Source organism: Cryptomeria japonica, chromosome 2, assembly GCF_030272615.1.
Source record: "Cryptomeria japonica chromosome 2, Sugi_1.0, whole genome shotgun sequence".
Taxonomy (NCBI): Eukaryota; Viridiplantae; Streptophyta; class Pinopsida; order Cupressales; family Cupressaceae; genus Cryptomeria; species Cryptomeria japonica.
The window spans coordinates 674,087,583-674,099,999 of record NC_081406.1 but is presented as its reverse complement, the minus strand read 5'-3'; the positions used below and the strand labels follow the sequence as shown (position 1 = coordinate 674,099,999).

General features: G+C 34.9%; 1 protein-coding gene across 3 annotated transcripts in view; it reads right to left on the bottom strand.

The window, feature by feature from the left end:
• The window catches only part of LOC131060607 (outer envelope protein 64, chloroplastic), a 134,554-nt gene that overhangs the window by 84,741 nt on the left and 37,396 nt on the right, over positions 1–12,417 (bottom strand). For all 3 annotated transcript variants that reach the window (XR_009110398.2, XM_057993908.2, XM_057993907.2), the window contains exon 4: positions 1,842–1,967. Coding sequence is in view for 2 of the 3 variants with exons in the window: in XM_057993908.2 (XP_057849891.1) it covers positions 1,842–1,967 (126 nt within the window). In the remaining variant the exon portion in view is untranslated. The remainder of the gene's footprint in view (positions 1–1,841; positions 1,968–12,417) is intronic.

The following is a 12,417-nucleotide window of genomic DNA, read 5'->3' as shown; positions in this document are numbered from 1 at the left end:
CAAGAATGGGAAGCCCTTCGAGTTTGAAAGTACCACAAAACTCTATAATTGGAAGGAAATTGAAAGCCCTAAATTACATACAAGAACCATATGATAGCATGCACAACGCACTAGACAACAATCTCCACTAAAAGCAAACAAGATTAGGAGATAAGTGGGAGGGGAGGGGTGTGTTTTTGCAATCTGTTTGGATGCTTTCTAGACGGAAATGAAGATTCCTAATTCAAAATGCACTATTTCAACATAATTTATATTTTTTTTTCTTCAAAGAATCATTCGCTATCTTGTGGATAAAGTAGTAGTGAATTGAAATGAAGTTTCAGGTTTTCTCATATTTTCCAAATTTTTATAAGTTGAATAGAAATTGAGGATTGTAGTCAATCCATCCATGCAGATATCTCCAAATATTGATTTAGTTTTGCTTGTGTGCACATGTAAACAGGCTTGCAGCCATAATCTTAGGAAGTTCTATAACACAGTTGAGATGGTGTAGACTGAAATAATGCTTGTGATAGAGACTCCAATAGTGCTTTGGGACTTAAATTACAGAATCTAATAATATTATAATGGGACTTAGAGCTTCCAAAAAAATAAGATAGATATGTTCTTTTCTTATTTAATAATTGTTACAATTGTTTTAAAATTTTGGGTTATACTTTTTTAAGTCTTCAGAAAATATGTTATGTTATATATACCATATTACATATTTCTTTATTTTCAGGTTTTCTTGTGTTTTCAAAATTTTGGATTTCCAGGACAAAATCCAGCGAACTCTATGATTTGAATAGAAATCGAGGACTTTAGCCAATTCATTCATTCAGACTTCCAAATCTTGATTTAGTTTTGCTCGTGTGCTCATGTAAACAGGCTTATAGCCATGATCTTAGAAAGTTCTAAAACACAGATGGGATGGTGTAAGCTGAAATAATGTTTGTGATAGAGATTCTAACAACGCTTTAGAGTTTTACAGATTCTATGTTATGCATGCAAGTCATATGATATTACATAGGTGCTTTCTTCACCATATGCAACGCTCATCTTTTGAATCCTCAAGTATGGAATCACATAGTAAAAGGTGGATAATGCATGGAACTGATTAGAATAATATTAAATGATAATTAGAAGATAAGGCTTACTTTTGTGACAAAGTCACCTTAGTGACTTAAGAAAGTTTGCTATTTTTAGTTAAGTATTTTTAGAGTTGAGTGTGAGTTGTGTCATGTTTAACCAGTTGCATAGTTATTTGGTTTCATACCCAAACTCTATATAAGGAGATGAACCTCATTGTAATCTGTATCCAGATTTCTAATAGAATAATAATATTTTGGGTTCTATTGGTTTTTACAACAGAACAGGCCTCTTAAAAATATGGTGTGCCTTATGGTGAACGGAATACAAAATGAGACATATAACAAGATAGTATATCGATAAAAAGAACTCATCTTCACACAATGTTTTTACAATTTTGTAGAATAAATATAGAAGTACCTATTTTCTACTTTATTTCTTTAGCTTTTGCCTTTTACATATTGTACTTAATTAAAGGTTGTTTGTTTAAAAATTACAGAGTGATATCTAAATAAGTACATATAGCTGTTTTAAAAATATATACCCTGGTAGATTGAAAGATAATAAATATCGAAAAAAAAATCAAATCTCTACCAATGAATAGTAGCATCTGAGTCAATGCAACAATTTAAAGTATTAACAAAGTTAAAATTCCATCAGTTCTTCAGAGTGAGCAACTCTGAACAGTAAATTACTAAATTACAACCACCAATGTCAATGTCAAAATTTTACTTGATGACAAACATGCTTATATCATTCTATATGGCCCTTACCTACAGTGTCAAAACTCTGCGCCATTGGCACAACACCAAAAGTAGAAACAGAACCATGTGAAGGACGGAATCCCAAAATGCCACAGAATGCAGCTGGAATTCTTACACTTCCATCTGTATCAATACCTGCAACAAATTGATAGATATTAAAATGTGATACGAAAGCATAAAGATGCATTAATTGTGTGCTAATAATGTTGAGTGGTAAATCACCAAAAAGCTAATATTATAAAGCAATAAAACATAACTCAAAGAAACATAATCCCATACTAAAAAATCATGAATATACCCAACGTGGACAACCAAACAAAATGGTAATCACACAAAGGCAACACTTCATCTTTTCTACCTCACATTGCAAAGACATGTAACTTTTAAAAATGCAATTAAAACACAATCTAAGGTGCACAAGTAGCAACACTAACAAATGACCTGTAACAATTTCAACCCTACAAAAAGGAATATACCAAGCATATTTTTCAAGCAGAGACATGGGGAAAATGAGCAGTAAGTGTCATTTTGAAACAACAAAAAGTGGGAACCTGAACGAAGGGAAGAGGGATGATGAGCATGCAGATGATGGAAGATTTGTAGAAGGGGAACCAAAGGATGACAGGAACAACTCTGGTGATTAGGAATATGAAAAGAGGGGTATGAACCTTGGGTTTGGAGCTTGTCATGTCTCTAGCATGTACTCTATAGGGGTAAACATTTCTTGATAAGCTCATATAATATTCCTATGTGCCTATGAACCCAATATGGCAATGTCTACCATGGGTGTTCTCAAGAGTTCTACAAGGGTTGGCTTATACGAATAAGGACTAAAGCTTGGCTTTCAACTACCTACGGCTAGGTTTGTCTGCTCTCCTAAAGAACCAAAAAATGGTCTGGGCTTTGCTCCTTTGTTGGTTGAGGAGTTGCCTAAATCTTATGATTTGAATGCCCTCTCACCCCCTTCTCCATATTCTCCTTTGAACATTGTTGTTGGTTTAAATCATAAGGTGGGCTCACTGAAGATTTCTACCAATTGCTCAAAGCCTTGGCCAATGATGGAGCTCGTCCATCGTTTGAGGTAATTGTTTTAGCAGTTGATAGACTAATCCAATTTTCGGTGGATATTGTCAAAGGCTTGGTCGCCTCCCCTTCAGCTCCATCTATAGCTCTGGTTATGGATGGTGTGTAGTATCCCCTTTAAAAAGAAATTTATTTTACACAAATTCACCAAATAGTAGACGAACCTCTCAACAAGTGAATTCCTAGGTGAGGGCACTCGAATAGTAGATTAACCCCTCAACAAGTAAAATCCTAGGTGAGGGTGCTCAATACTAAATAGTATATGAACCCCTATGGATTTTGACCCATAAGACTAGAATCTCAGTTCCAAACTATCCTCAAATTCACCTTCAAATCTGCCTTCCAACTGCCAAAAGTCATCAGAGTTTATAGCAGCATTATATCCCAAAAAGGTTGGTGCACTTTCCACTTGGATGGCTTCCCAAATTGCCTCAAAACTACTGCCTTCCACTACCAAACTGGTAAGGCCTATTGGAGAATGAATAAGCACTGAATTCAATGTTGGAATCGCTCTCCAACATGCCCAAAATTGCCACATTCTATCTTGCAAGATCATTCCAGCCAAATCCTAGATTTGGTGCTCCAATTTAACGAATAAATCATTGATCGCAATCTTAAATTAGATCAATTATGCCCAGTGGGGATCTCTATGTGAAACCACTCCAAGGAACTGTGGGTTTTCGTCCTCTGATTCCAAACTTAGAGGGTATTAATACTCTAGTTAAATTGAACTGAAGTTCAATGCTCCATTAAGGTGTACAAATCAGAAAATAAAATGGTTGATCAATATGTCACCTCCTCCTACTTGACCTCTCTTAAATAGAGTTTTCCTCCAAAAGACGTCTCTTCAAGTTTCCTCAATTACCATTGGTTGATATTCAAGAGGAATTATTCAAAATAAATTTTAATTATAAGAGACCTTATTTTATAGTTTCACTTTCCTTGAGGCCCTCTTTATAAAAATAATTACATTTTATAACAAGAGATGCATTTGCATCAAGTTCTTACCATAATGCTTTTGTATTGAAGTTGGAACTTTTGAAATTTGTAGTAATAATATTAAGATTTTGACATCTTTAATAATGATTGCAGTAATAATATAGTAAATCTTCTGACAAATAGCATTGAGGAAAGTTTAGCATATTTAAATGTTGAACCATAAAATGCTTTTCCTTAGTAAGTAAACAAAAGAAGCATTGCAAATAGTTCCTGTCAATCAGTAAAATCTGTAACATGTTGCTTAGTTAAACAACATTATAACAATAATGATTTATGCATGTGACCAAAATTAGATATGTATAGTAGAGGTTTTGCAAAAAAATAAAGTGTGAAATTAGAATTAAAGCTCCAATGTACAATAATTTTAAATCATTAATTTAAAATTAATTAATATATATAATTCTAATAGCTATACAGTTATTATTGTTAATTAATTAATTAAATATAATAATAAGTATGATAAGTAATATCATGTATAATTATACATGTAATTATTAATCTATATAATAACAATAATATACATATAATTATTTATTATAATAATTATTATTATTAATAAACAACTATTATTATTCATTATAATTATTGTATTATTTATTATTAATGACTATATATAGTAATAAGTATTAGTTATTTAATTATGTTTAATTTATAAATAATTAATGTATTATAATTATTTCCAAGGACTCCCCCAACCTAAGCCGTGCGTTTTCGAGACAGGGACGAGGGGTCCCCACACCGTCCCACTATGGCCACCAAGACGCTCAGAGAAGACCAGGCATCTCCGGGATGTCTTGGATATGCCCAGGCGTCCCTCGAGCGTCTTAGGGACGTTTAGAGGTCTATTGTCCCCATATGTGTATAAAGTGCATTTATTTGAAAAAGTTGTTTTTTTATGCTTTTCGGAGTCCAGTAGTTCGAGTGATGAGGAGTTTGGGGATGATTAGAGCCCTCCCTTCACTACATTTTGACATTATCATCTTTACGATATTTTTGTGCTACTCATTGTAATCATCTTTATGATATATTTGATATAGTAGAACTCTCCAATTTGACAATTTCATTTGTCAAATTTTATTTAGAATTCAAGAAATCTTAGTATTTGCAATTTTTGCTATTTTACTAATTTGTCGAAGTTTCATTTGAAATGTAATTCTTATACATCTTTTCATAACTAGTATTTCAATTACTATATGTATATCAGCACCCCCCCACCCTCTCGCTGTCGTCCTCAAACTTAGGCCCCTTGTCCCCCCGTCCCAAACCTCTGTGGAACACTAATTATTTCATTAATATATAAATATATTATATTACATTATTATATATTAATTATTAGATATTATAATTATATAGTATTATATAAGAAATTACCTTATCATTATATAAATGGGTTGATTAAAGCTATACATTTAACTTTTTTATATGTTTGATATTTATAATTTTATGTATGTTTTAAATATTATTTTAAAAAATCAAATGGCTTTATCACCCATTGCATTGTCAAAAGAAATAGGACAAAACTAGTTACTATTATGTAATAGTGACATTATTGTAAAATACTATTGTATGAAAATGCAAGCAAAAAAATTGAAGAATAGCCAAATGCTGACATCAACCTAATAAGATTGTAGAGTACCATTAACCAATAAAATAATAGATAAAGCAATGTGTGTATTTTGAAATAAATTTGAAAAAATATAAACATTAGGAGATTTGGTCAATCAATTTTAATTCTTTTTTCTCATTGGTTGATACATTGAAATTTAATAGATTTGGGTGAATGCATGAGTATTCTTGCCTATGGCAGGAACTAAAGTGGTCCCTTTTACGACATTATGATCCACTTGGTTTATTACTATTCTCCATTTTCCAAGAGTGAAATCCCCAAGGCCCACAGGAAATGAATGATGGGCATTTGGGTTCAAAATGGCTTCATTTCAAAAAGGGGACATAACATGGTAAAAAAACATCTTAGGATCACTTATTGGAGAAGAGCAGTGTCTAGGTTTGTCTTAGGATCAAAAAGGGGACATTCTATTGGTGAAGAGCAGTGTCTAGGTTTGTGCATTCACTTATTGGAAAATATTTGGGAACTAGATTGAAAATTGATGTGTTTAAAAGGTGGGATCGATGGAAATGAAATCCCATAAGCCATTTGGATATTTTTGCAAAGAAGGGCTTCTTTTTTATTTATCTATCAAACCATGATGATTGCATGCGAATCCTCTCAAATAGACCATTTGAAGATTTTTACGAGAAAAGGTTTATTTTTTATTTATTTTTAGAGACATGATGATTGCATATGGAACCTCTCAAATGGGCCATGGTTCCTTGGTAAAATAGGTTTATTCTTCAAGAAATGGGCTTTAGGCTTTGATCCTAAAGGAAGAGTCAACAAAATTCCTTTTTAGATCAAGCTTCAAGCTTCTTGTGTTGTTGTTGGAATTCAAGGAGGAGGTCTTGCCAAGCATTGCTAATTCAATTAGTCATCTTTGGGTGGTGGATGTGGTTACTGAATCCAAGAAACAATTGCTTTTAGCTAGACTCTATGTTATTATGGAATTGGACAAGGTTCTCCCCTCTAAGATCTCTCTATTCTCCAAATTGGGTAATTGGGTGCAACCTATTTTATTCAAGGATTCATTGTAGTTTGTAACAATTTCCTCAAAGTCGATCATGTTGCAACATAGTGCTCAAGCAATGGTACTTGCATCCTATTTGGGGGAAAAAATTGCATTAATTTTCTTGTCATCTTGTTACAATGTTTAGTAAATCCCTTTCAAAAGAGTTGTCAAAGGAGGATTGAAGGGAGATGGATGTAGCATAATGTAGAGTGTCAAGGAAACCAAATTGTAAACAGCCTTTTGAATGCTAAGTGGGGTTCACCCAAATCAAGTAAAGAAAGAAGGGTGATTGAATCAGGAGAGATGCCTCGTCCTTTTGCCGCTTTCTGAATTTAGAGAAGCTACTAAAATCGGTAGTCCAGTAAGGAATGGAATTTGTCTTAAGGATCCATTGGAAGGGGTTGTTCAATGAACCCTAAATCGTTTGATTTTAAACCGCTTTGATATGGTTGATCTTTTGAGGTCCACGGGCTGTATGCCCTTTGTTTCTTGTGTTCAGCTCCTTGGGTAGTGATGATAAGGGCTTGTTGACATTTTTCTGCTTGTTCCTTGTTGTTTATCCTTGTTGTCAATTGGGCTTCAATGACCTATCTTTCTGGCTGTGCACAAAGGGGTTAGGACCCTTTCAAAAACTCTTCTTTTACCCTTAATCAAAAAAATTACACCAGGAAATAAATCACAACACACAAAAGGATGAAGCTTCCTGGTATAGAGAACTGGAAACAACAATAATTCTACACGTGTAGACATTTCAAACATACATATATACATAAATGTACGTGTGTGTGTTTATAATTTATATTATATATATATACAAAACTGATCTTTCCTTGGTGTAAAATGTGGAGCATATATTACAGGGAAAAAGTGAGGAAAAACCGCCAGACACAACAACATAAAATGTCGATAGTTTAGGTAAGCATTAGAAAACCAATTAAAGTGCCTTATTACAAGATATATTATACGCTGGCAAGCATTAGAAAACCAATTGAAGTGCCTTGACACATGCACCAATATTAAATGGTATTTTTTTTACTGCAGAAGCAGGATGCATTAGCAAAAAACACAAGAGCAGAGAACATAAAAACAAACTACCAATAGATAGTTATATTGTGCAATCTTCACTAAAAAATTAATTCTACACCAATTGTTTGAAGTTCGATGAGCTCAACTGTGGGACTTTGACATTGATATCACGTATAGTGCATGAGTTTAAGTTTGAAAAGAACATGTCATACTTGCCTAATCTTGTTACACTATAGTACCATCAGAGAATTCTTTTACAAACATTCAATGAAAAAAGGAATTTGCAATAAATCTAAACAACATACAAGCATCAACAAGGTTTCTCCTCAAACATAAGAGAACACATTAATAACAAAGAAATATGAAGCATCTTCAAACAGGCTACTCATTCAATGTTAAATTTAACACTATACTAACATCAGAGAATTCATTCTTGAATTCAACTATAGCACCGTCAAAGAATTCTTTTACAAACATTCAATGAAAATAGAAAATGCAATAAATTTATACAACATACAAGCATCAACAAGGTTTGTACTCGACCACAAGAGAACTTGTTAAGAATAAAGATCAACCGCGTTACTCATTAATTGTTGAATTCGACACCATAATAAGCTTCTTTACAGTTTTGAAATATAGCTCAAAATATTTTGATATATGATTATAATATGGATTAAAAGGATAAGTCTAGACAAAAACAAAATATAATGTCCACAAACTATAGATGGCTTAAATTATAGTTAAGAGCGAGAATCGTATTGTTTCATTACAAATTTGGATGCTCTTAAATTGCACAATCACATGAAACGTTATAAGATTCTATAGATTATAAAAAATATGACTTGAGTTCCTTGAAATGTGCCCCAGCTATCAATAAGCTAAGTTTATAGCAGAAACAGCACACGGTACCAAAGACTGACAAATATAGAAGACCATCCACTCTCTCTATCTACCAATCAATTGCCTTACCTGCTTTAATACGGATTGGGTGGATAGGGCTCTGTTGTGACCATTTCACACATCGCCCCATTGCAAATTGGGACCCCTATTTTTTGCTTTCTAGGGTTTGTTCTTTAGGTCTTTTAGGATTTTGTCTGTTAGCCTTTGCAAGATGAGTGCTGTCGGGGAGATCAATAGGATAGCAGGTCCTACTGGAGTGAAGTCCTGATCCTGAAATTTGGCTAAGTCTGAAAGTCCTGATCCTGAAATTTGGCTAAGTCTGGAAACTGAAAAACCTCCAAAAACTAGATTTTGCAATATGGCTCCTGGAGGTCTGAAACCACTCTCAAACATCCTGAAAGTATATATGGAATATAACTTAAAGTATAAGAAACTTATACTTAAATGTTATATTCCATAAAATTATCCTGACAGAGAGTTCAAAAAGTCAAATTTCGCTCCTGACCCTCAGAGAGGGCCCACAACGAAAAATCGCTCCTGACCCTCAGAGAGGGTCCACAGTGAGATTTTGATTTCCTTCATTTTGCAATGAAAAGAGACCAAGTTTTGATCATGAAGGGGAAATGAATAACTTTCTCCACCCACCTGAAGAAGTTTTGACTTGAAATAATGAAGGACCTTGCTGAAAACAGAAAAATCGCTCCTGACCCTCAGAGAGGGCCCACAGCGAAAAATCGCTCCTGACCCTCAGAGAGGGCCCAGAGCGAAATTATTGAAAATCCTCGTTTTACCTTGCAACAACAAAGCAAATTTGGATGGAGTAGATAAAGGAAGGATGTTGCTTAATGACGAATGAAGTTTCAATGAAAAATGATGAAGAATCAAGCCTAAAATCAAAAAATTGCTACGGACCCTCAGAGAGGGCCCATAGCGATTTTCCAGTTTTCTCTCCTTTGTTTGAGGAATTGAGACCAAATCTTGTGTGGATAGGAAGAAGAGATGATATTTTATGTCTTGGAAGCAATTTGGAATCCAAAAGATGAAGGATTAAGAGCAAGATTGAAAAATCGCTCCTGACCTTCACTGAAGGTCCAGGGCGAAATTGGTGATATCCTTCATTTTTACATTATTGAGCGTTGATATTCCTTAAAATTCACCAAGTTGCTAACTTTGAGGCCTTTGGAAAGGCTAAATCAAATTCGCATTAAATTAAAGGCATTTTAATTTAATAAATTAATTTGGTACCTTGAAATAATCAAAATAAGCATCTTAGAGGTATTAAAATTAATTTAAATAAATTAAAAATTTACAAGTTGAGCGCTCAAATACATTTATTTGCTTTTACAAGCAAGTCGGCCTTCTTTTAAGGAGGATTTTATTTCATTTTCATTTCCCTTTTGGCAAGTCGGCCTTGGAGAGAAGAGAGGTGAGCGCTCTATATATTGGAGGGGTTTGTTTCATATTTCAAATCATTCATTCATCCTTTTTCAAGTGCAAAGTTGAAGTGTGAATTGGAGGAGCGAAATCTGGCTAGAGTGGAGCGAATTTCTACTAAGTGTTGAAGGTTAAAGGGGTGGAGTCTATTCTTTTTCAAGCTAAAGGAGGCGCAATACACTTTGCGAGAAGGCTTTGATCTACACTTTGCGAGAAGGCTTTGATCTACACTTTGCCTAGTGAAATTCATCTATTTTTACATCATTTCTTAGAGTTTAATACTCAAGAGGAGGTATGGCAAAATCATCTTGACACCATTGTTGAAGATTTGAATTTTGAACATTTGTTTTGAAAAATCCAAGTTTTGCATGGTTAATTAGGAAATGATAACTCAAGATTTATCATGAAGTTTCCTAATTAAAATCTTAAATCTTCCTTTTAAGTTTAATTTCTAGACTGCAAGATATATTACTAATTTTGAAATGTTGTGTAGGTATCAAGATGGCGACTCCAAAGTCCGGAGGATCTACAAGTCGGCAGGTTCTCATCAAAGAAGATCCGGTCCAGGACAAAGATGATCTCCTCCAGCTCAGTATCATCAAAGAAGATCAAGCAAGGATAAGGGCGACCTCCTCCAGTCTAGCATCGACAAGGACGGCCTTCTTCGGTCAAGCATCATCAGGAATAACTTCTTCCAATCCAGCATTTCAAGGCGAGGTACATCAATCATCCTGCACATCAAAGACAAAAGAAGTTAAAGCAAGGGTTCGTTGAAGAAGTAGATAGTTTCAGAAGAGTTAATTAAAGCTAGCTTCTCAGCAACATCAAATTGGCATCAACCAAGTGTCAGATGAGGTGGCATCCCAGTCATCACTTATCCAGTCAGTGTGGTCCACCTCAGCATGTCCAGATTCAATGTACCTAACTCATGGAAGGTGGCACAAACTTCGATGTACCTACCCCAGCTATCCATTGGTCGAATTTTCCAGAGAAGACATGTGTCCTTAAAATGTAATTTTATCATTGGTCAAGCATTAAATGTTATGTAATGGTTGTAACAAACCCTAATTAGGGTTTTCATTATTGAATCTTGGCCATTGATCTCAAATTGATCTTAGCCATCGAATTGTATTATGGGCACTATATAAGCCTCGACTCTTCATTTTGTAAAGGGAGTTAGAAAGCAGTTAGAGGGGAGTAGTTAGAAGGTGAATAATCAATTGATAGAGTAGCAATTAGAGTAGAATAGGAGGACAAGGCAAGAAATTGTCGCCATTGATTGTAAACAAACTACATTTTCATTGAAGTAATGGTGAAGTGTGTCGTTTCTTGCAATATGCATGGTTTCTTGTTGAATCTTCAATTCTAGATGGTAGATGATTAGATCAAATGAAGGAAATTGTTGAATGCACCTGTGTGGAATCCGTTTAATCCATACCACTAGCCTCTTGTTGATGGAAAGTGCGCCTTGCGTGGTCAACTGGAATGAAATGAGCTTAATCATAAGTCGTTACACGTCTATTGTTTCATGCATTTTCTTGAATGGTGATCATTGTCAAATGGTGTACGATTTAAACATATTAGAAGCATCCCTTAGAAGATCGCACTGAGTTGGTGTTGAATTGTTCAGCTTGATGGTGAGACCCAGCCCAGTAGGAATCCACCTAGTCATTCATCCATCTTCTTGCATTCTAGGTAGTAGAGTAGACTTCCTGAACCTTGCATCTTTTGCCATTTGTTTGTCTTCCAGTTAGTTAGTAGGACTTGTGATTCCAGCGAATCAGACCCCTTGTGATTCCAGCAAATCACATCATACCACAGAGAGCTTATCCACACGTAGAGACCCTACATACAAGAACCTTGAAGTTTCTCCGATTGATCCTTTTCGCGATATCTTCAGCATTCGGAAACTTTACTCAAGAGAGGATAAGGTACCTTTAGGTATTTTATTCCGTGTTCACATGTGCGTAAAAAACACATCAACGGGCTCCATATTGATCCCCTCTCCCAACACCTCATCAGGTCAATTGAGTATTTGTATATTGGATCTCGTTGATGTCATGGGTATAGCTTTTCTTGATACCTTTGGTACTTGCTTTTTGCCTCTTTTGGACTACCAAGTTGTCAAGTTCATAACGTAGTCTCCTCATTTTCTATATAAATTTGATCATTTGCATGGAGTGGTGTTTCATTCATTGTTCCTCCTCTATGACTTGAAGGTGACCTCCCTTTCTGAAGCTCTTTACTTTGCTGCCTTGCTACGACCCTCTCTTGCTCCTCCTCAATGACTTTAAGGCGACCTATCTTTTCGGAAGCTCTTTGAGGTGATGACATGCTACGTCCCTCTCTTGCTGCCTCATGCCTATTATTTGGTGTCACCCTAAGGCTTGAGGTATTCCAAAAAAGTATACAAGGCAGAATTTTATCTTAGTTGGCTGAATTTGATGCGACGGTGGTCTGGAGTTCTTCACCTTGGAATATTCTCTTGCTTGGACTGCATTAGACCTGTCTCCAACCTA